Genomic DNA, 25312 nt, shown 5'->3' with positions numbered 1-25312 from the left:
TGCATCTATTCTCCCAGAAGTTTCTTTACTCATCTGTAAAATCCATTTTAAAAATTAAGATCAAACCAAATGTAATTTAATAATTTATAAATCTTGAATTTTCTCTGTATCTTACCTTCACAGTTATTAGACTTTATCTTAATAAAGCCTTCTGAATCTTTAAAAATCCTCCAATGTAGAAATATTTAATTGCTAATAAGGAAATACCTTTTTTAATATAATTTTTTTCCATTGTACATTTCTGGAGGGTATTCTCTTAGTGAAAATTTCTGTTTCTTCTTTTTTCCCATATTTGTCATTCTCTTTACAGCAAGGAAAAGAGCAACACTGAAACACTGCTTATTTAACCCATCTCCAAATGGAGGGCATTGTGGCACAGTGGGTTAAGCCTTCATTTTGTACACCTGCATCCCATATCAGAGTACCAGTTCTTCTGCTTCTGATCCAGCTTCCTGCTAATGTGCCTGGTAAGGCAGTGGAGAATGGCCTAAGAACTTGGTCCCTGCCACCCACATAAGAGACCCAGACAGAGTTCCAGGCTCTTGGCTTGAGCCTTGTTCAGCCCTGGTTGCTGCAGGTATCTGGGAAGTGAAAGTATATGTCTCTGTCTCTGTCTTTCTCTCCCTCTTTTTCTGTCACTCTGTCTTTCAAGTAATAAATCTTAAAACAAGATAAACAGGGCCTTCATTGTGGCACACCATGTTTAGCTGATGCTTACAATGCCAGAATGCCATATCTGAACACTAGTTCAAGTTCTGGCTGTTCCATTTCCAATCCACCTTTCTACTAATGTGCCTGGGAAGGCATCAGATGATGTCCCAAATACTTAGGCCCCTGTCACTCATGTGGGAAATCAGCATCGAATTCCTGGCTCTTGACTTCAGCCTGGCCCAGGCCTGGCTATTGCAATCATTTGGAAAATGAGCCTGCAGATGGAAGATTCTCTTACTCTTTTCTCTCTGTTGGTCTGTCTCTCAAATAATAAAAAAATAAATAAGCCTTTTAATAACAGACAGTCATATAAAGAGTGAAAATATTTACAAATTATCTATCTAATACAGAACTTAAATTCCAAAGAAAGAACTCAGAATTTGAAAACAAAAAGATAAATCCAATTTAAAAATGAGAAAAGACTTTGAACAGATATTTGTTCCAAAATAAGATATGTAAATTGCTAATAAGCACAAGAAAAGATATCATGAATCATTAGGGAAGTACAAATCAAAACTGTAATGAGGTATCATTTCATACCCTATAAATTGGCTTTAATAAAAAAAGACAATAACAAGTATTGGCAAGCATGTAGAGAAACCAGAACCCTTATACACTGTCAGTGGGAATGTAAAATGGTGCAACTGCTTTGGAAAACAGGTCATCAATTCTTCTAAAAACTTAAATATACAGCTATCACATGGCTCAGCAATTCCCAAGAGAATTAAAAAAAAAAAAAAAAACATGCTCACTCATCAATCCATATATGAATGTCCATAGCAGCATTGTTCACTATAGTTAAAAAGTTGAAACTATCTAAAATCCATAATTTGGGGCCAGCATTAGGGGCAGCAGGTTAAGCTGCAGTCTGCCATGCTGGCATCCCATATGAACCCAGTTCAAGTCCTGGCTGCTCCACTTCCAATCCAGCTACCCATTAATGCACCTGGGAAAGTAGTGGGGGATGGCCCAAGTACCCTGCCACCCATGTGGGAAGCCTGAATGAAGCTCCTGGCTTCAGCCTGACCCAGCCATTGGAACCATCTGGGGAGTGAGCCAGCAGATGAAAAATATCTCTGTCTCTCCCTCTCTCTCTATAATTCTTTCAAATAAATATTTCTTAAAAGGTAAAGCCCATAATTTGATGAACTGATAAACTATTATATACATACAATGGATTATTCTGCAATAAAAATGAAGAAATAATACATACTGAAACACAGATGAGCCTTGAAAATATGATGTTAAATGAAAGACGTCAGCCACAAAAGACCATATAACACTGAGTATTCAATGTCTAGAATAGACAAAATCAGAGATGAAAAATATATTAGTGGTTCTCACTGGCTGGGGAGGGTGTAATAGGTATGACATTTTTTTTTTTTAAAGATTTATTTAGGTACTTGAAAGGCAGAGTTACAGAGAGGCAAGGGCAGAGAGAGAAAGAGAGAGGTCTTTCATCCGCTGGTTCACTCCCCAGATGGCTGCAACAATCAGAGCTGCACCAATCCAAAGCCAGGAGCCAGGAGCTTCTTCTGGGTCTCCCACGCAGGTGCAGGATCCCAAGGACTTGGGCTATCTTCCACTGATATCCCAGGCCACCGCAGACAGCTAGATCAGAAGTGGAACAGCCAGGACTCGAACAAGTGACCCTATGGGATGCTGGCACTGCAGGGGGCAGCTTTACCTGCTATGCCACAGCACCGGCCCTGAGGTATGACTATTAATGGATATGAGGTTTCTTTTTTGGGGTAATGAAAATGTTCTAGAAATAGGTAGTGGTGATGGTTGCACAACTCTGTGAATATAGTAAAAAGCAATGATTTGTGATGTGAATCAAATATTAATAAAAAAAAATATATAGTTGGGGCCGGCGTTGTGGCATAGCAGGTAAGGCCACCGCCTGCAGTGCCAGCATCCCATATGGGCGCCGGTTTGAGTCCCAGCTGCTCCACTTCCGATCCAGCTCTCTGCTATGGCCTGGAAAAGCAGTAGAAGATGGCCCAGGTCCTTGGGCCCCTGCACCTACATGGGAGACCTGGAGGAAGCTTCTGGCTCCTGGCTTTGGATTAGCACAGCTCTGGCTATTGCAGCCATCTGGGGAGTGAACCAGCAGATGGAAGACTTCTTGGCCGGCGCCGTGGCTCAGTAGGCTAATCCTCTGCCTTGCAGCGCCGGCACATCGGGTTCTAGTCCCAGTTGGGGCGCCGGATTCTGTCCCGGTTGCCCTCTTCCAGGCCAGCTCTCTGCTGTGGCCCAGGAGTGCAGTGGAGGATGGCCCAAGTCCTTGGGCCCTGCACCCCATGGGAGACCAGGATAAGTACCTGGCTCCTGCCATCGGATCAGCGCGGTGCACTGGCCGTGGCAGCCATTGGAGGGTGAACCAATGGCAAAGGAAGACCTTTTTCTCTGTCTCTCTCTCTCACTGTCCACTCTGCCTGTCAAAAAAAAAAAAAAAAAAAGACTTTCTCTCTCTCTCTCTCTCTCTGCTTCTGCCTCTCTGTAACTCTGCCTTCAAATAAATAAATAAATCTTTAAATATATATATATATATATATAGTCATCCCATGTTCATGGATAGAAATACTCAATATTGTAAAGACATCAGTTCTTCCCAAATTGATACATATATTTAATGTAAACCCAATTAAATCCCAGCAAGTTATTCTGTCAATATCAACAAACCAATTCTGAAGTTTATGTAGAAAAGCAAAAGACCCAGAATAACCAATATAATATTGAAAGAGAAGAACAAAGTTGCAGGACTGACACTAGCAGATTTCAAGAATTACAATAAAACTATAGTAACCAAGACAGTGCAGTATTGCTGAAAGGACAAACGAATCAATGCAATAGAAAGCCTAGAAATAAACTCACATATGGTCAAAGATCTTTAACAAAGGGGCAAAGGCAATAAAATGGAGCAAACACAGTCTTTTCAACAAATAGTGTTTCACCTATTTTGGGAGACATATAGGCAGTTTCTTACAAAACTAAATATGCTCCTACTATATAATCCAGAAAACATACTACTTAGTACTTATCCTTAGGAGTTGAAAACACGTGCATACTAAAAATTGAGTAGGGATGTTTAAAGAAACTTTGTTCTTGACTGTCAAAATACATAATCAATCAAGATGCCTTTCAGCTGATGCATGGATAAAATGTGGTACATCCAGATAATGGAATATTATTCAGTGCTTAAAAAAAAACAAACAGAGCTATGAAGCCAAGAAAAGACTTACATGTACACTACTAAGTAAAAAGAGCCAATATGAAAAGGCCACAAACTATGTGGTCTCAACTACATAATTCTGGGAAAGCAGTTATAGAGATATTAAAAACAAAAACAGGGGGGCAGGCATTTGGCCTAGCAATTAAGACACCTTACATCCGTATCAGAGTGCCTGGATTGGATATTTGCTTTCGGCTGCTGACTACAGCTTCCTGCAGATCCTAGGAAGGAGCCATGATGATTCAAGTAATTGGGTTCCTGATAGCCCTATAGGAGAACTGAACTGAGTTCCTGGCTCCTTGCCTTGGCCCCCATGGCTACTGCATGCATTCGGGGAGAGAAACCAGTGAATAGCAGCTCTATCTATCAGTTTTCTTTCTCTCAAATAACTAGATAATTTTTAAAAAATTATCAGTGATTGCAAAGGGTTGGATGAGAGGGAATGAAGAGATCAATAGAAAAAGGCCAGAAGATTTTTGGGTCAATGAAAATATTCTCTATGATGGATACATTTCAACATACCTTTTAATGTGCAACACCAAAACTGAACCCTAAAATAAAGTATGGACTTTGGGTGATAATGATGTTGTCAATGTAAGTTCATCAGTGGTAACAAATGTACCACTCTGGTGGAAAATATTAATAATGAGAGGCTATCCATGTGTCAGACCAGGGGACATACAAATGAGGGAGATCTGTACCTTCCTCTCAATTTTTCTGTGAACCTAAAGCTTTAAAACATGTCTTTTTTTTTTCTTTTATTTATTTGAAAGGGGGAGAGAGAAAGAGAGGGAGAGGGGGAGGGAGAGAGAGAAAATCTACCATCCACTGGTCTACTTCCCAAATGCATGCAAGTTAGGGTCGGGCCAGGCTGAAGCCAGGTCTCCCATGTGGGTGGCAGGAACCCATATTGAAGCAGATAAGCTGGCATTCAAACCTGCACTTGGATATGGAATGTGTGAGCACCCAAAGCAGTGGCTGAACCTGCTAAAACGCAACACCCACCCCAAGTCACATTTTTTTTTAACATGCTTGAATTGAGAATAAGCCAATATAACTGTAATTTGAGCAGACATTTTATAATCTTACACTGAAACATGTGAGAGGGAAAAAAAGTTAATTTTGCAGAACTAAGGAAAAAGATCAATACAGAAGTGAGGAGACTCAATGAACCCCCAAAAGATAAGTAACCTATACTCCAGTAGGGCAACTGCCTGAAACCAAAGATATATTTTTAAAATTCACCAGCAGGAGGAAAGGTAGATAATCGTCTTGTTGCTATACGGGAAGCCAGAGACTGTGGAAGGCTTGGAAGGAAGAGGGAAGTAGAGAAGAGAGGAGAGTGGAGGATAAAGGAGGAAGAATGAAGACTCAACTGACTTCATGAAAGTAGCATAACTTTGCTATGAGAAAAACAGGCCTTTCTCTATGAATATAGTTGGAAAAAATATTATCAAACCAAATTCAGCAATAAAGATGCTGAGGGTACATCAAAAAGTTTGTGGAAGACAATGCCATAACTGAGAAAGAACTTCTAAGATCAATCCCATTCTCAATAATCAAATATCTTGGACTAAATTTAACCAAGGATAATAAATATCTCTACAAAGAGAACTACAAAACATTAAAAAAAGACATAAAAAATGGAAAAATCTTGCATGTTCATGGATTGGAAGAAGCAATATAATCTAAATGACCATACTACCAAAAGCAACTTACAGATTCAGTGTGATACCAATCAAAATATCAAGGACAACCTTTGCAGATATAGAAAAAATGATGCTGAAATTCATACGGAAATACAGGAGACCCCAATAGCTAAAGCAATCTTATGCAACAAAAACAAAGCAGGAGGCATCACAATACCAGATTTCAAGACATACTACAGGGAAGTTATAATCAAAACAGCCTGGTACTGGTACAAAACCAGATGGATAGACCAATGGGACAGAATAAAAATGCAGAAATCAATCACGCATCTAAAGCCAACTTATCTTTGATAAAGGAGCTAAAATCAATCGCTGGAGCAAGGAGAATCTCTTCAACAAATGGTGCTGGGAAAACTGGATCTCCACATGCAGAAATAAGAAGACCCCTACCTTACACCTTACAAAAAAATCCACTCAAAATGTATTAAAGGCCTAAATCTACAACCCAATACTTGCAACAAAATGGATGAAACTGGAAAATACCATGCTTAGTCCTGATCTGATAACTAAAGGTAATCTATAGAAGTGAAATTAACACTTCAAGATGCATGACATTGAACAGCCCTTGTCTCAACTGTTGAGGAAGATTTTTTCCCCCTATTATTTGTTGAACTCTACTTAACATAGAGTGAACCATATGAGTATAAAGTTAATTAAAAATAGAGCTTAGTAAAAAATAATAATGGGAATAGGAGAGAAAGGAGGAAGAGGGATGAGAGTGTGGGTGAGAGAGCGGTTACAGTGGGAAGAATCACCATGTCCCTAGTGTTGTAATTATGAAATGTATGAAGTTTGTATTTCTTAAATAAAAAGTTTCTGGGGGAAAAAAAAGTTTGTGGATCAATGGAATTATTTTCCATTAACTTAGGAAACCGCTCATATGCCATGACCAAGTTGGGTTTATACCAGGCACACAAGGTTGTGGGGCATTAATATAAAGAAACACGATAATAAAATGTACTATAGACACATGAAATATGGGTAAAATCTGTCTTGAGAAAAAGAAACAGGACCTCAGAATCCATGAGTCCACTTCTGTAACATTCAAAACCAGACAAAACAAAACATAAGCTTACATAGTCAGCAAACTACAGAAAAGGTAATGATTGCTTTAAATGTCAGAAGAATGGATGCCTCTGGCAGTGGGGTGTGACAGGAGGGATGCACTCCCGGCAGCTGGCAGTATTCTGCTGGGTCACTTTGGTAATGGTTATTCAGATGTTCCTATTTTGTAGTTACTCACTATATGGTACTTATGTCTTACACACTTCCCCAAGTTCTTTATTTCATTAAGTAAAAATACAATATTCAAAACTGACAAACAGATCAGTTTCCAACCCAAAGACTCCTCTCAGATTCTCCCATAAAGCTTTTATTAAACTTTGCTTTTATTTCATTTTATGAATTTTAGGAAAGTTCTAAGTCTGCCCTTATGTTGCCATCTTCCTATAGATTAAATTCCATGTTTTAGTTCCAACCCCTTATGTCAGTAAGGCTAATTCCTTTTTTTTTTTTTTTTTTTTGACAGGCAGAGTGGACAGTGAGAGAGAGAGAGAGAGACAGAGAGAAAGGTCTTCCTTTGCCATTGGTTCACCCTCCAACGGCCGCTGCGGCCAGCGCACTGCAGCCGGCGCACCGCGCTGATCCGATGGCAGGAGCCAGGTACTTATCCTGGTCTCCCATGGGGTGCAGGGCCCAAGCACCTGGGCCATCCTCCACTGCACTCCCTGGCCACAGCAGAGGGCTGGCCTGGAAGAGGGGCAACCGGGACAGAATCCAGCGCCCAACCAGGACTAGAACCCGGTGTGCCGGCGCCGCAAGGCGGAGGATTAGCCTAGTGAGCCGCGGCGCCGGCCAATTCCTTTTCTGAGTCTTTAAAAATCTAAGAATATTACCTCACCAAAGGGGACCTTCTCCAGGTAGGGTGGGGGACCCCACCCCACCACAGTCACAACCCTCCCTTCCCCAATACATCTCTAAACAAAAACCCGAGGTCTTTAATCTACACCCTCCCCAACCATATATGGTTCCTAGTGTCTAACTTCCAGAGCAACTTCATACATAAGCATCTCCCTTTAAGCGAAGTGACCAGTTGGAAAGAAATTTTTTTTGTTATTTGACAGGCAGAGTTATAGACAGTGAGAGAGAGAAAGGTCTTCCTTCCATTGGTTGACTCCCCCAGCGGCCACCACGGCTGGCACTGCGCCAATCCAAAGCCAGGAGCTTCTTCCTGGTCTCCCACGCGGGTGCATCCTCCACTGCCCTCCCAGGGCCACAGCAAAGGGCTGGACTGAAGAGGACCAACCGGGACTAGAACCTGGTGCCCATATAGGATGCCAGCGCCACAGGTGAAGGATTAACCAAGTGAGCCATGGCATCAGTCCCAAGAAATTCTAGATATATACAAAGTAGAGTAGGACTTGCATTAAACCATCTCTTCTATTCTATATGGTCTGCCTCTGTCACTTGGAAGAGACTAAAAATGCTGCAAAAAACAAGCCTGAAGCTCTAAGGTACTGAGTTTTCAGTGGTTGCTAGAGTCTGAACAGCAGTTGCCACGTCCTCTTAATTCATATGTTGGAAACTCACCACAACCATATTGCAAAGAGGGGCCTATGAGAGACAAACGACGAAAGCTCTGGCCTCATAAATGAACTAATGCCCTAATGATGCTTGTGTGAGTGGACTGTCTTCTACAACATGAAGACATAGTAATGAGGTGTTTATCATGAATCAGAGACAAACCTGCTGGAGTCCTGATGTAAAGTTCTCATCCTCCAAAACTATGAGAATAAATTTCTGCTCTTCACAAATTACCCAAGCTCAGATACTGTTACATTAGCACAAGAGGGACTAAGGCAGTGGTCACTATTAGCTAAATATTATCCAAGTTACTAATTGAGTCTATTGTTGTCATCTGTAAAATGAATGTTTTATGCATTCCCACAGATACGGTATGAGAAAGAAATGAACTGTTATAAAGTGCTTAACGTAGATCTTCTGTGATAACTAACATCCTCACTGTAAAATTAAGACCCTATATCTTGATAGCCACCTAATTCTATTTGTTTTGTTTGCTTCTATGTATTGGTCAAGGTTCAGCTGCACAGAATAGAATCTACTGGCTAGTTTAGCAGAAAAGGATTTATCTAAGTTTTATTGAGTACTACAGAAAGAATCTCTACCATGACCCAGTACACACATGCCAGGATAAATATGTATTCCACATAATTTTCACAATACTTGCCGTTTTGACACCTCTCATCCTTTTTCATTTTTTGAAATCTGATTATGTCTCATTGAGTTGTTTTGCAACTCACCAAGATTGGGACCTACAGATGGACAATTACATTGCAGGATATTAAATGACCTTGAGGACAGAAGAAACTAACTGTATCCTGTGCTTCCAGAAACTGGCCAGCTAACCAAGAGCTGCCAGCTCCAGACACAACTAACCTGCAGGCACCCTCAAATGATGCCTGGCGAGTCTCAGTGCATGTGAGCAACAAACCCTCAGCGACACCTGAAACTGGTACAAAGGAGTCTGGAAAATATAATAGGAAACCACACCAGCAGAAAGTTGCAATAGATGTTAATCAAGCTAATCCACAGAATCACTTCCACATATGAAATGAAATGCTGCCTGTACATATCCACTCAGCTGTGTACTTTGATAGAATTACATATTATTACATTTATTTCATCCCTGTTAAATTGTGTATTTTGTGGACACAGATTATTTTTGCTTCTTGAGTGAGGGGAAATTGTAGAACTACAGCTAGTACAATTAGCCTGATGGGGTAAAATTCAGAGGAACAATTCAACTGGAAATTTTCAAGTTAAACTTTCACAAACGCACCATTACTTTATCAACTCAGCGTATATCAAAAGATTAACAAATAAAAAGATAAACTGAAGAATTTCTTGTCACCTTCCCTAAGATTCTTAAGACTAAAAACAAGTGTTTTGGATCAATGAAGAGAAAGGAAGAACAAGAAATAACTTTAACTTCTTTTATTTCTTTCAATTTATGCAATAATTTGTATCTATGAAAAAACTCAAGCAAATTGAATAAAAAGCATTATCAATGATTTATAACAAATATTGCTGAAGTGATATCATCTATTAAATTAAACAATACAAGTTCTTATTATCTGAAACTGATATACATTTTATTTTTAAAAGATACTGTTCACATTAGGTCACCACAAAGCACATTTATATATAACCATCAATTGTAGAAAAACATAGGAGAGTGACTCTGTATCGGAGGTACTTTTCCTTGATCACAAGGAAGGAGTTTTAGAAGTTAAAGCCATTAAGTTTACAGAAATGCAAACTGCCAAAACATGTTAAACAGAAATTTTATTTTTTAAGAAAAAAGTATGTTTTTCATTTTCCATTCTTGGTATAAATTTCAATTCTTCCCAGTAGAACCAAAACCTCCTGCACCTCTTTCAGTGTCATCCAAAACCTGAAAGATAGAAAGGTGATAAGCCACACAGCTAATTTCAGAGCTTCTTTTAGTTCTTCTCTCCATCTCCTATGGAAGACTTTCATTCTTATTCTATCAATATCACAGTGTATTTAAATAATTTATTACCCAAAGCAATGCTACACACTAGCTACCTAAAAATATTACAAGAAATTTTAAAACCAAGATTTTAATTTTGTTTAAAATAGGACTGGTCATACATACTACTTAGTTATAAAGAGCATATTAAATTCTCAAAATTCTATTTTTTTTCTTATATCATTCATTCTCTATTCAGCTTTTCTGATACTTACTTGAACTTCTTCTATTTCTGGATAAAAAATCCGTTCACAAATGAGCTGTGCAATTCTGTCACCCTTTTTGACTTCAAAGAAAAACAAAACATTTATTACTGATATTTTATTGATTCATTTTCTATATCCTGCCTTATTCAATGAGAATTAGAAGACTGTGTTATTTATAGAAACTCAGAAAATTCAATTAATATTAATGTATTTAACATACCTTCAAACTTTTCTTTGCCAAAATTAAACAATACAACACCAACATTTCCTCTATAATCTTCATCTATAACACCAGCTGAAGGAAAGAAAAATATCCTGATAAGATTATCTCAAAATCATTTTTACATACTTCTAAGATTTTTGTCACTACATCTGAATAAGTGAATGCTGTGTTATGTAAAACCCTGAACTAAGAAATGACATTACTAAAATGTAAAAATGAATTTGGAAAATAGGCCCTAATTTTCCAACCTATCACCCTTATCAAATGGTGAACATTTCCTACATTAATCTGAAAGCAGCAATTACCATCTCCAACCTATTGTCTACCTATAGCACATTTGCCACAAAGACCAGGATAAAATTATGATTTGAGTTTTAAAGGTTTTTCCTGGTAGAAGCTTTCTGCTAATATTCAGATTGAAATATGACTGAGTCGTAAATAAAAATGTCAAAAAGCCTCAAGATCTGCAGTGCTGACATAAACAGTAGTCTTGCAAATATCAAACATCCCATTTTTGTTCATATTCTTTCTCTCCTTTTAAATGGAATCATCATTCATTCTTAAAGCATAATCACTCAGAAAACATTAGCACATAAGTTTAGGAATGAGAACACATTCAAATGTATAATTAATACCCGTGTAGATTATAACACTGGAGTAGATCCTTGCAGGGGAGAATTAAGCCAGATTCCTGCCATGGTCCTAAGAGCTACACTGACCAGACTTGCTGGCATTTATTTACCTTTGGTCCAAGAATTAAAATGTTTCCATAAACACTGGTATGGATGATATAGGTGTACCAGGCCTTCTTATTTCCCTTTTTTACATTGAGGTCTAATGCACATATCATGTAACTCATCCATTTATAATGTACAATTCAGTGGTTTATAAAGTGTTTAAAGTTGTGAAAAAGTTATCACAATCAATTTTAGAACAATTTTGCCACTCCAAAAAAGTCTTCTATTTATTAGCAGTTGCTTCACCATCCTGCCTGCCAATTCTTGTTATGCATAGTAATTCTTTGCTCTAAGTCTGTGCAAGGCTGGACAGGATTCATCTGAACCTACTTGACTATAGCTCCATGTCACATCTTATTTATAATAATACCCTACCCTCTCAAAATACCCTTAGAAGGTGGGCATTTGGCCTTGTGGTTAAGATACCCATACCCCACATCAGAGCCTAGGTTCAGTGTCCAGCCCCAACATCCTGACTTCCTGACTCTAGCTTCCCACTAGTGCAGACCCTAGGGGGCAAGAATGAAGCTCAGCAGTTGGGTTTCTGTCACACATTTGGAAGACAACTACATTGTGTTCCCAGCTTTGTTCTGGTCAAGTCCCAGCAATTGCAAGCATTAGGGGAATGAATCAGTAGATGGGGGCTCTAGCTCTCTAAAAAAATACCTTTATGAAACAAGAAAAAGTAAAAAAAATTTCAGGAATTTAGCTCAATGCATACTAATGCTGGTTGGCCATACTCCTAATTATTTTAACTGAATATAATTTTTTTAGAGCAAGGGTAATTCTAAGTATATCGTTTCATTTTTATTCTTTTCTGGGGGGAAAAGCAAACTCTTGTTCTAGCTAGGGGAAAAACACTCAGAAAAACCAGTATTTTAGTTCTTCCAGCACATTACATTAGTTATTAAAAGAGCCTCTGTGCTTTCTGAATGAACTACCAGGAGTAAATAAAAGAGTAAATAAAATTGAATTTAAGTACTTCTTAAGGGGCTGGCACTGTGGCATAGTGGGTAAAGCTGCTAACTACAGTAGTGCTGGCATCCCATATGGGCTCAGGTTCAAGCCCTGGCTACTCCACTTCCAATCCAGCTCTGTGCTATGGCATGGGAAAGCAGTGGCAGACAGACCACTTTTTTTTTTTTTTAAGATTTATTTATTTGAAAGGCAGAGTTTCAGAGAGGCAGAGGCACAGGGAGAGAAAGGTCTTCCATCCGCTGGTTCACTCCTCAAATGGCCACAACACCCGGAACTGGGCCGACCCAAAGCCAGGAACCTAGAGCTTCCTACAGGTTTCCTACGTGGGTGCAGAGGCCCAAGCACTTGGGCTATCTTCCACTGCTTTCCCAGGCCATAACAGAGAACTGGATCAGAAGTGGAGCAGCCAGGACTTGAACTGGCACCCAAATGGGATGCTGGCACTGCAGGTGGTAACTGTGCCCACTATGCCACAGCAATGGCCCCATAATAAATCTTTTTTTAAAAAAAGATTTATTTATGTATTTGAAAGAGTTACACAGAGAGAAGAGAGGCAGAGGCAGAGAGGCGCAGAGAGAGAGAGAGAGAGAGAGAGAGAGAGAGAGAGAGAGAGAGGTCTTCCACCCAACGGTTCACTTCCCAGTTGGCCACATGGTCGGAGCTGCGCCAACCTAAAGCCAGGAGCCAGGAGCTTCCTCTGGGTCTCCCACCCCCTTAAGGTGCAGGGGCCCTAAGGACTTGGACCATTTTCCACTGCTTTCCCAGGCCATAGTAGAAAGTTGGATTGGAAGTGGAGCAACCGGGTATCAAAGCGGTGCCCATCTGGGATGTTGGCGCTTCAGGCCAGGGCGTTAACCCACTGCGATACAGTGCTGGCCCTTCAATAATAAATTTTAAAAAGTACTTCTTAAAAGGTTCCTGATGCAACACTTTTATAAGTTTAAATTAAAGATACATAAATTTTAACAGTGAGGAGAAAGGGTAAGTCTAAAAGTGGGCTTGGATGAAAGGGTGTATTTCCAATTTTAAAGGCTATTGCTAGGTAGTTTGCAGCAAAGGCAGTTCATCTCACTGGATGCACTGCAGGAAGGAGTCTATTCTTTTAGTTGTACAGCAACAAAATTTCAACCAACTCCAAGAATCTTTCTTTTCCCACTGCCACTTTACCATTAATTTAGCCCTATATTATGCAAATAATAAAGACGGGACCAGTTGTTTTCCATACTATTTAAAGTTTTGACTGCAGGAATGATTTAGATTAGCCAAAAAGACCCCTCATATAGCATTTGGTTCCATATTAGAACAAAAGTCTGCAGAAGGCAATGGAATTAGTAACTTACCTATCTCAAATGAGTTTGAGAAAGACAATGTGAATTGACTAGCTTCTGAACTCTTTTATCTCTATTAGAAAAATTTTAACCACCCAAGCAATATAAATTATACACATAGAGTAAAAGCTATTAATATTTCCTTAGCCACCCTGAGGCAGCCAGTATTACAGTGACATACTTTACAATGCCATTGGTGAGAATTTGGCCTAGCAGTGAAGGTGTTGGTTTGAGCATGGGTATCCCACATTGGAGTGCCTGGGTCTCAGTTCTGGCCCTGCTTCTGACTCCAGCTTATTGCTGATGCACAGCCTGGGAGGCAACAGGTGATGGCTCACGTACGTGGCTCCCTGCCACCCATATAGGAGACCTAGATTAAGTTCCTGGCTACCAGCTTCAGCCTGGCCCCATCCTGGATGATGCAGGTATTAGGAGACTGAATCAGCAAATGGGAGCTCTGTCTCCCTCAAATAATTAATTTTTAAAAATGTAAAACATTATAGATATCATCTGGGATAAACGTATTCAAATCTTACTTATTCTTTTTAAATACAATATACAGAAATACAATATCATTATTTTTCTGTGACTGTTCTTCAACATATCATTCAGCTTGTTTTCACATATTTCTGCTATAAATAAAGCAGTCCTTTTCATATAGCTTTGTACATATACCCTTGTCCTTTTCATTCTTGTCAAATAAGTCCCAAAAGGCATTTTCTTGGATGAAAGGGTGTATTTCCAATTTTAAAGGCTATTGCTAGGTAGTTTGCAAAAAAGGTACAGCCATTCAAATTTCCAACAGCAATATTTAAGAATACTCATTCCCAATTCCAATTCCAGATGGTAGTAATCTTTTAAATTCTGGCCAGTATGACAAATGGCATCTCATTATTTTGTTTGCATTCTCTGAACTAGTGACATTGACTTTTTACCTGGTGTGTTTACTGTACATTTGCATATCCTCTACTATATTTTAGGATTTTTTTTCTTGTCCTTTTTCATATGAAATGAAAAAATTTCTATTTTTTTTACTTTATGGTATCTTGTACTATACAAAAGCACTTTATTTTATACAGTTCTCTGCAAAGTAGTCCTATCAGGATTACTCAAATGGTTGGGTATCATGAATTCTGTAGAGTTGGGTGATCTACTAAGATTTTATGCTTGGGACACAAAAATGTGAAAAGCCTTTAACTCACTAAAAGAAATGAAGTCATTTGAAGTCAATGAAAATGCATGGGGGGAAAAAAGCCCTCAAAATTCTCTTTTAGCATGAATGCCAATGGTATAAAAAATTCAATAGTTCCAAGCTCATTTGCTACCCAACTGCCACTTAACCTTGAAGGAAAACCTAAGATTTATTCTTTCTTAGTATATGGATATAAGCACCAGGGATATTTCTCTTCATGAGAAAGCCGAAAGTATCTTGAAGTTATCACTGGAAAAATCATGCATTGGAACTGGCAGAGTGATTAACTGACTTCAGGCAAGAGTTTTACTGTGTCAAGACTTTGGCATGTCATTTGTTGGAAACCTTTAGCGAAAACCATCCACACCTACCAGATGTGAATTCTGAACAGAATCCTGCATACTCAACTTTTTCCCTTTGACCCTATTTACAGCCTGGGTTTTCTGACAGTATCTCTCTTCAGAAATAAAACCTGTTGCCAACTATGATAAACTTGTGCCTGAGAGACATTTTTAAGATGCTCTGTATCTAAGAACACACCACAGTGTGATTTTATGAAATAGCACCACACTAACCACCAGGCAAACTAACTTTCTATTCCTTTTACATGAGCCTTTTCTCTCCCAGAGGATTGTCTCAAAAAGAGCAAAAATCTGTGAGGAAAAAAAAAAAAAAGTTTCCATGTTAAAAAAAAAAATCTGTGAGGTCCTAAGGGTAGAAATTGTTAACTACAGTCTAATATGTGCCCAGCACTGTTAGATGCTTTATATAAATTATTGTTTAATCTTTCCTCTCAGAGGGAGGCACACTAATTCCTTTGTACAGATGAGGAAACTGAGGCTCAGAAAAGTTTACCTACTAGGTAGGTAGTGACAGAGCATTCCAAAGTCCTCAATCTCTTTGCAACTCTTTGAAATTTCCCTAAAAATACAAATAATCTTTTACATACTAAAATTTTCATCCCAAATGACCATACCTACCAGTAAATGTACTTTTGACAATCAATGAGCTGAACTCATGAGGGAATCCTCAATCACAGAGTGGGTTGCTAAAGTGAAGTCTTGCTATGCAAAACTCAGTCCCAGAACTGTGGGCTCCTGTCTTACCCCACAGCACCACCTAGTGCCACCAAGGCTTTCCAAAATGTTACACTAAAAAGGTCTTAGAGGGCCAGGTTTTAGCACTGGGGCTTAGCTCATGAAATGGCACAGTGAGCTAATTCAGTACAGAGCTGAAGATGGAACAGGGCAATGTGCAACATTAAAGTGCAGAAGAAAAGAACAAGGGGTTGGAATTAAATGGAAAGAAACTCCAGTTCTTTTTTTTTTTTTTTTAAAGATTTATTTGACAGTTAAAAGAGGCAGAAGGACACATGGACACACACACACACACACACACACACACACACACAAGAAGAGTATCAATTTTCCATCTGCTGGCTGACTCTCCAAATGGCCACACATTAGTAGAGCTGGATTGTAAGTGGAGTAGATGTGTCAAGAACCAGTATCCAAAAGGGAAGCCAACATCGCAGGCAGCAGCTTAACCCACTAAGGCAAAACATCAGCCAGGAGACTACAGTTTTAAAGACATCAACTTTGTTCATCTGTTAAAAGTCTCAATAAACTAACTGTTAAAATAGTTGGAGTAAAAGGCTAGTATACCCAGTTATCTGAGGGCTGGAAGATGTAACGTTAAGTGAAGTTCTCACTGCTCATAAGGACAGAGAAAATCAGGTTGAGTATCTACCAATGGAAGAAACAATCTCAAGCCAGGAAGCTCTATCAAGAGGGTGAAAATGTCCTTATCATGAGGGGGTAGTTAAAAATTCTATATCAAGAGTGTCTAGCAGAGGCCCTGGGGCTTCTTCATGATGGGGCCATTTGGGGAAGTTAACTTTGGGAGACAGGAATTAGGTTCTGTTAAATGAGAAACTGGTGCCACTGAGGACTCTCTTGGCAAGAAACTTAAAAACAAACAGTGTTTTCTCTTCTGCCTCCAAGGAAAGGTTCTCTTAAATTTTGCAAACATGGATGGCCTCTCTCACAGGGGTAAGAAAATTCTTACAAGATAGTCTTGAGGCTGTTGTGGTGTAGCAGGTGAAGCTGTTACCTGCAATGCCGGCATCTCATATGTGCATCAGTCTTAGCCGCTCTACTTCTAATCCTGGGAAAAGCAGCAGAAGATGGCTCAAGTGTTTGGGTCCCTACGACCTACATGGAAGGCCTGGAAGAAGCTACTGGCTTCAGCCTGGCTCCACTCCTGCTGTTGCAGCCATATGGGGAATGAACCAACAGATGGAAGATTTATTCAAATAATCTTAAAAAAAAAAAAAAAAAAAAAAAGACAGTCCCGCATTTCTACAAACTTTTATTTAAAAAAATTAAACTCTTTAAGTAAAATATAATTGCTCAAAATAATCATACAAAAGCTTTTCCTCTAAGAATAATCATTTTTGGACTGAACACAGATTATCACTAAAACAAAGCAAAACTCCAGTCAGATAGTGCCCAGTTAGCCTATCAATAAAATAACATGCATTTTATATAACGGTCATTGAAAAATTAGACTCTTAGTATTTGAAACTATGTCCAACTGTGCATTACTTCAGGTGTAGAAATTTCTAGAGGTAAGACAACAAAAATTCATTTTCTTTTCTTGAAAACAAAATCTGTCATTTGAAAATGTACCACATTTTCAGCAAATACAAACATTTACAAAATAAGAAAAGGAAATACATTACCTCCCACATCTATGAAGTATTTTGCAGCCAAGCCAGAACGTGGAGCTGAAAAACAAGAGACACTGACTTTTCAAAGTGGGGAGGACAGCACAGTGTAATTGACAAAATTTAAGCAGATCACTCTCCTCTAATAACTATTGTCATCTTAATTTTAGCAGATGGCTCTGAATAAAAATATTTATCATACTATACTCATATTACCAAGGTTGAAAAGATTAATTTAGAAAAATCGAGCAAAGTTTCCATTCAAAACCAACTCCCACATAACTTTAGTCAACTGAGGATTTGCAGTGTTATAGACCTGGGAGACGGAGGACTACAATGTACAGAAAGGAGAGCAAGTAGGGAAGCCTAGAGAGGTATTCAAAGTTTGGCCAAACAGGAGAAGAAAGGGCACTGCAGCTGGCAGGGACACAGGACTGAGGAAGAGGACTATTGTTTTAGGATGGGAGTCCTGAATGTGTATAAGATAGGTAGGAACAAGAATGGCCTGGGTGGTAGGTGGGTACCTAATCAAACAGTAGCAGAGCTTAGTCTAGAACCTGAGACTCTCACTCATGATTCAGGTGCAAAAAACATGCCTCTATATAACACATGCCAGCATGAAACACATGGACCACAGATAGATAAAATGCCTAATAGCAATCAAGTGAAGTGCCCAAAATTAAGCATCAAAACTTCAACTCCAGTATATTTTATTCTTAAAATTAAAACATAAAGGGAAAAGCTTACATTTATGCCTTATACTTGTTGACCTAACATCAGGTTTATCATTCCTTACGGTAATTTCTAGTATTTTATTTCAGAATAATTTAAATAGGCACTCTGTCAATAAATGCCGCCTCTTTCTACTCTGATCCATTTCCTGACTTCCCCCCCCCCGCCAAAATACTCAAAAAATATCCCCAACCATGGCAAAAAGGAGATGAGAGAACCTGTCTTATTCTCCTTTTAAGGGCTAATGTATTACCAGTTCTCCCATTCATGGCTAACAGAACAGGGATTGGTAATCTACCACCATTCTACATAGAGGCTTACTATTTTTTTTATTCCTCTATTTTTACTCTGAAGTTAGTTAAAAGTATGATCTTAAGTTTTAAAGGGCCAGTGTTGTGGTATAACAGGTAAAGCTACCACTTGCCATCTGGGAAGTGAACCAGCAGAAGGAAGATTGTCTGTCTGTCTGTCCTTCTCTTTCTGTAACTGACTTTCAAATAAATAAATAAATCTTAAAAAAAAAAAAAAAAGGAGTTTTGAACTTTGGTGACAAGTGACCTGCTACAGAGAAAAATCAAACCTACTGACTTTCATTCTATTTCTAGTTTCTCCCAACGAGGCGTTCCCTTTAGAACACTGTAAACTTTCTCTTAGCCTAATCACAGGGAAAGATACCAAAAAAAGAAAAGGTTTAGTTGAAAGATACACTCTAAGAAAAAAACTGGTCAGAAGTTTGATCCTCATAATATAAAATGTCATCTACCATTATCCTAAACCCTTCTCTATTTTCTTGACAACATATAGTAGCCACTCTCATCACTATCTTCACAAAATCTAGCTTCTAAGCAATCTGATTCTTGTTTTAAGACACCCACAATCTATATTGGAGTGCTTGGGTTCTAGTTTCAGCTCCATTTCTGACCAGCTTCCTGCTGACCTGCACCCTGGAGGCAGCAGGTGATGGCTTAAGTAAGTGAGTCCGCTGCTGCCACCTACACCCGGGTTTGGTCTGGCCCATTTCCAGCTACTGCAAGCATTTAGGGAATGAACCAGCACTCTGTCTCTGTCTTCCTTTCAAATAAAATAAAGTAAAATAAAAAGACATAAAGAAAATAAAGGGCGGGGCCGGCGCTGTGGCGCACTAGGTTAATCCTCTGCCTGCAGCGCTGGCATCCTATATGGGTGCCGGGTTCTAGTCCCGGTGGCTCTTCTTCCAGGCCAGCTCTCTGCTGTGGCCTGGGAAGACAGTGGAGGATGGCCCAAGTGCTTGGGCCCCTGCACCCACATGGGAGACCAGGAAGAAGCACCTGGCTCCTGGCTTCGGATCAGCGCTGCTCTGGCCGTTGCGGCCATTTGGGGAGTGAACCAGCGGAAGGAAGACCTTTCTCTTTGTCTCTCTCACTGTCTGTAACTCTACCTGTCAAATAAATAAATAAATCTTAAAAAAAAAAAAAGGGCAAAAAGAGAGCCAGAAGCAGATATGATATGTAAACGAAAGTTTTCAAATGGCTCTACTGCCTTGAGATGGTACTTCTGAATTTTAGGATACAACCCAAGCAATACCCCTTTTTACTTAACAAAACTTACATGAAAGACCACATCACAAAGGGAGAACTTGACAAAATTTACCTGCTCCTTAAATTACATACCTATTCTTCCATAGCATCCAGAAGGAAGAGCTATCTGAATGTCCGTTTTCACAATGGCTTTCTCCATAGGTGGTACTGTATAATCATAAGCACTAAGAAGATATCGAAAGAAAAGAACTGGTATTTACTTACAATTGTTTTTACATTTTCTTTCCTTGTGACCAAGCACAGAAATGCTTTAAATATATTTCATAAAATAATTCATACAATCTTCTTTTATCTTGCTATGATGAATTTCAAATTCTTTTTTTAAAAAGTTTATAAAGCAGAAATTTTCCTTTTGCATATTACTAAATTGACGATAGCTTAGATATAATTCTCTGTGAATTTATTTTAGTGGAGAGAAGAGATGTCAACATTGTAAATGTCTTCACCCCTGAACAAAATGCCACTGGGAGACTTGACAACTACTTCATAAAAATTCAAGAGATTTTACAATGAGAAGTGGAAGTTACTTTGGAGACTTCAATTAAATCTGTTAAGGTATTACTATATTTAATATATAGATTATATTGAAATTTCCTCTTTAAATAGCTAAGCCCTGATTTACTAAAGGGTTAGGTTATTTCCACGACAATTGTAGTATCCAGAAGGTCATTTATATTCATTAGGTGGATGCTTAAAGTATTTTAAATCAGTCTCCCATAGGACTCACAACAGTGCCCAGATATACACTTGGGAAGGATCCAGTCAAACGATTATCACTCTACTTTTATCCATTAAAATTAAGAGACTACACTACACCGCTTTGGGCTATGGCAGCCTACCCATCCCACTTCTCTTTTCCATTCCTCTCTCTGGTACTGCCATCATGCACTCCTCTCTCCCCTTCTCCTGTACTCAGAGCACAAATTCTCACATCTGATTACTTGGAATGCCCTAAAAATGAATCCAAATGCTTGGAATTTAATCACAGAACACCACCTCCCTCCCACCATCCCTTTTCAACTATGAACCAAGCACAGTCAAAAACAAACAAAAACCCACTAAATTCAGGGTAAAAAAAAAATTCTATGACATTCGAGCCCTGGGGCAGATAAATTCACATCTTCATATACTCCTTTATCTGCAAAAAGGAACACTCATCTAATTCAAGATTCTCGTGAGGATATAAAATAGTATAAGGGAAAGCTTTTAGTACAGGCCAAGGGGCTGAACGAATGAAAGGGTGTGCCTGGTGTCCCTGCTTCTCATAGTCGGGTCCTTACTGAGGTGGATGCATATAGAAGCAAGCCTTGCAGGCAGGTAGCAGCAGCATTCATTCACCTCCTGAGAGGGGTTCTCAGCGTACGAGAAGCCAGTCTCCCACCTAGGCTTTCCTTTCTAATGCGCACCGTGTCAGCCTCAGGCCACGCTCTGAGGGCCAACACCGACCCTTTTCATCTCCATCTTCCACTGGATAAGGGCATAACCAGTGCCCAAATAAAAACCCACCCGGGTAGACACATCATACGTGTCCTTATTTACCATGCTACACGCTGCAGCCAAATCCCTATGGATTCCCCGCTAAAGCCAAAAATTAACGTTTTGCAACATAGAAATGTCGGTCGGTTTATTTTGGTCACTTTTTCGGCGAATGTTTCCAGTTAAATGCAAGCTGACTCGACTTCGCGCGCTCTGCACCACCTCTGAGGCGGTAGTAGAGAGAGCGGGGACACATGGTGCGGCCCTTCCCAGCTTTCTTCCCGGGCCGGCACCCACCTGTACAGGTCGTAGCCCGCGGCCCGCGCAGACCCCCGGGTCGGGGCCGTAGCGTGCTCCGAAAGGCGGGAAAAGCGCAGCCGCATGGTACCCTCCTCCGCAGCCCGGGCCCGCTTGCTGGGCGAGATGGCCGGTGCCTCTTCAGAGCAGGGCATGGCAGCGTGACGGCGCAAGCGATAGCAGAAGCGGGAAGAGATGGGGGAGGGGACAACAGAGCGCAGAATGAGCCCAGCCCCGGGGACCACCACAATCTCTTTAAAAGCTTCCCGCCAGTTCTCCCCCGCCCCGCCCCACCTCCCGGACGAGCCCACAGCTCCGGCGGAGAGGGGTGGAGAGGTTCAAATTTTAGGCTGGGAGGCCGTCTCTCTGACCAGGTTTGGGTTTGGAAACGATGGAGCCTCTTAAAACTTCACGAACTCAAATCATGGCCCCAGACCTATGGAGATGGCTTCCGCCGTGTCGTCCGCAAGAGACCGACAACGACCCCTACCCTCCCACCTAGAGATGGAATGGACTCGCTCTCGTGCGTAATTAGGCCCAGCGTTTTCCCCCTCCCCCTACTGGCACACGCCAGGGGCTTTCCTCCCTGGTCGCGCGCAGTGCCCTCCCTGGCCCCTGGCAGGGGCGGTGCAGCGGCCCCCAGCCTCCCCACGCCTTAGAAAGCGAGCACTTGCAGCCCGGCCCCGGCTTTACTGGCTCCGCTGCAGCCTCGGCTCCGGCGGGTAGCGCTGGACAGCAGCCGACGCTGCGTGGCGGGGCCGAGGGGCGGGCCAGGCCCGGAGAGTCCTGCGCGCTCAGGTCGCAGCCGAGCGCGCCATGCGTCCGTAAACCCCGCGCTGAGCAAAGACGGAAGGAAACGGTAGCGGGCCGCGGGCCGCCGAACAAGGGCAGTCATTTCCTCAGAGGTTTGCGCTGGTTGGTGGTCGGCGCCCGCGGACGCGCGCCAGGCCGTGCGCCCTAAACGCGTCCCGGGCTCGTGACCTCGGAAGTAGTAACCGCCTCTGAAGAGAGGCGGCGCGTAGGTTGCCTGGAGCAGGCGCAGGCCCCCGGGGGGCCCCCGAATCCGGCCCTCGGTGTCTCCAGTCCCGGTGCCGCCTCCCGCCCTCGCCCCTCGCCGTGTTCTCGCGCCGTCGGAGGCTGGGACAGGGGGCCCTGCTCCTCGGCTGCTTACCCGGGGCGGCGGCGGCGCCCGTGGCCATGGCTCCCAGGGCTCTGATCCCTGGGGCGCTCACTGCGCATCACAGTGCCCGCGGCGGTCCCTGCGCCCCGGACCGCTGCCGAGGCTGAGCGCGAGGCTGCGCGCCCGAGTTCCTGGCAGTTCCGAGGGCGCAGGACGCTTGTAAAGGAGGGAGGGTGAGAGCTGTCCGCAAGGGTAGCGGCGTCGAACTCTTGGCATTGAGGTTCCGCCTGACCCAGCAGAAGCGCAGAGCGGGAGTCCCGTGTCCGGGTTTCGAACACAGATCCTGGGCCACGGTGGTTTACCTTACAGTGGGGTGAATACAGAAGTGTCTAGATCATTGTAAAGCCACTTCCCTGGGATCCACACGTCCCTGGTTATCTCCAGAACGGACTGCAAAATCATGCACTTTACTTTTCAAAATAAGTAGGCGCTCCAGGGCATGCTGCTATTTTTTTATTTTTTTGATACCATAAATTTTCTGAATTAGAATAGTTGAGAATTGAAGTCTCTTACCCTTTCTCCTTCCCATCTGCCATATAAGGATGTTCTCAGCAGTTAATATTTACTTCATCATGACTCCATCAATATCATTTTTGCCAAGACAAGTAATAATATTATTTCATTTTTTTATATCTGTCCCCCTCAAGTTAATACCTTGTTTTTCCTTGTCTTTTTGTTGGTGGTGTACTTAATTTACCTACATAGCATCAAATGAAGCATCTAAATACATCAAATACCTGCAAGTTCTATTTCCCCTTAGAACCTTTCTCCAGCCTCCAGTCCTCCCTCTTCTATTTTTTTTTTCTCTAGTCTGTACTAGTGGCTGTAAGTCCTGCTGAATAGCTGTCATCCAGGCACTTCATTCCCTTTACCTCTCTTGTACTAGAGCCTTGTTTTTATGGCTTAGTATCTTCCTCTTAGTTTACTCCCTTGTTTTGCTGAAGTACTTTCTCTAGTAATTTCCTGCAAAAGTGCAGGGGAAATAAATTGAGCCCTTCTAAAATGTTATGATTGTAATGACTTCCTTTTCCTTCATTCATGAAACTTCCTTACAAACAGCAGTGGCCTCTGCCCTCTCTTATCTCTTACAACACTAGTATATCATTCATTTGCCACTTGGCCATAGATACCCATTATGTAATCTTATGTTGTATGCACTTTATCTTTTACATTAGTAAGAGTCATAAACTAATGAATCTCTTAAAGTGCTTACTTCAATGTTTGATACAAAACATTTGACATAATACCTAGCACCAAGAAAGTATTCTGCTATATCTTCTGTTAATCTGGATACAGAAAGTGTTTGTTTATTGTTGTCACCTTTCATCTGAGGTTATTAAAAAGGCTGTAATCTATCTAGAAGACAGTAGCAGGTTAGCACTGGAGCCAGTAAGCTTTTAATGGAACATTATGACAATAAAATAATTTGATATGAACATACTAATTAAATCCTGGATAGTGCAATTAATAACACCTAGAGATGTTCCAACTGTAGTTTATTTCATGTTGTCTTTTTTTTTTTTAACGATTTATTTATTTATTTGAAAGTCAGTGTTACACAGAGAGAGAAGGAGAGGCAGAGAGAGAGAGAGAGAGAGAGAGGTCTTCCATCCACTGGCTCATTCCCCAGTTGGCTGCAACGGCCGGAGCAGTGCCGATCCGAAGCCAAGAGCCAGGAGTTTCTTCCGGGTCTCCCTTGTGGATGCAGGGGCCCAAGGACTTGGGCCATCTCCTATCAGTCATGCTGATTAGTTAATTACATAATTAAGTGGCAACTCCATTTTGACAATGCAAATCCATCTTTTATAAGCAAAGTTCTCTTTCCTACCTCTGTAGGAATTTGGAGGGATTTCTCGTTCCTTTTAATGAAGACCTATATGATGATTTTCTAAGTGCTTTAGAAGTATTTACTCACTTAATCAAAACAGCCAGTGGAAATAAAGGCTATTGGCATCCCCCTTTGACAGATGTGAAAACCAAAGCAAACAATTTGCCCAAGGTCACACAGCTCACAACTAAGGAAAAAAAAAACTCTTAAACTACTTTCCTCAGGGGCAGTGTATTCTTTGACAATCACTCAGGAATGGAAAAGGTGAAAATGTTAATAGAAGACTGTGATCATTTCCCATAACTGCAATTCTCTCTCGGAATTCAGAACATTCCAGTGTGGGCCAAAATACCTCATTTATCATTCCACAGTTCACCCTCACTAGAAATATATGTAATCCAATAATAGACAGAAGCCATTCTTTCGTTCTGGCACCAAAAATTAGAAGTGCTCTTTTCTTTCAAGCCTCGAGGTTTTTGCACCATAAAACAGAATGCCAGTTTCAGGTTGAGGATGGGTGAGAAGTATGCCTGTTTTGTAAAAGGGCAATTGCAGTAGGGCAGATGGAAAGAACTAGTATTTAGTAGATGAGTTTCAGCAAC

At 40.9% G+C, this 25312-nt stretch overlaps 1 protein-coding gene across 2 annotated transcripts; it reads right to left on the bottom strand.

The window, feature by feature from the left end:
• Positions 1-9654: 9654 nt before the first annotated feature.
• Positions 9655-23020, bottom strand: DUT (deoxyuridine triphosphatase). 2 transcript variants are annotated; one of them, XM_008269058.4, is made up of 7 exons: positions 22874-23020; positions 21703-21841; positions 20002-20093; positions 17636-17680; positions 10655-10729; positions 10444-10514; positions 9655-10129 (listed from the first exon to the last, which is right to left on the bottom strand). In XM_008269058.4, exons 1-7 carry the CDS (start codon positions 22899-22901, stop codon positions 10073-10075), a joined length of 507 nt encoding a protein of 168 aa, XP_008267280.1. In that variant the 5' UTR covers positions 22902-23020; the 3' UTR covers positions 9655-10072. The 2 variants fall into 2 exon arrangements, with proteins under 2 accessions (XP_008267280.1, XP_002717881.2); XM_002717835.5 differs by lacking the exon at positions 22874-23020 and adding an exon at positions 22396-22708.
• Positions 23021-25312: the final 2292 nt, after the last annotated feature.

This window comes from Oryctolagus cuniculus, chromosome 12 (genome assembly GCF_964237555.1).
Source record: "Oryctolagus cuniculus chromosome 12, mOryCun1.1, whole genome shotgun sequence".
NCBI classification, from domain to species: Eukaryota; Metazoa; Chordata; class Mammalia; order Lagomorpha; family Leporidae; genus Oryctolagus; species Oryctolagus cuniculus.
Note: the sequence above shows the minus strand (reverse complement) of the source record. Positions and strands in the feature narration are given on the sequence as shown.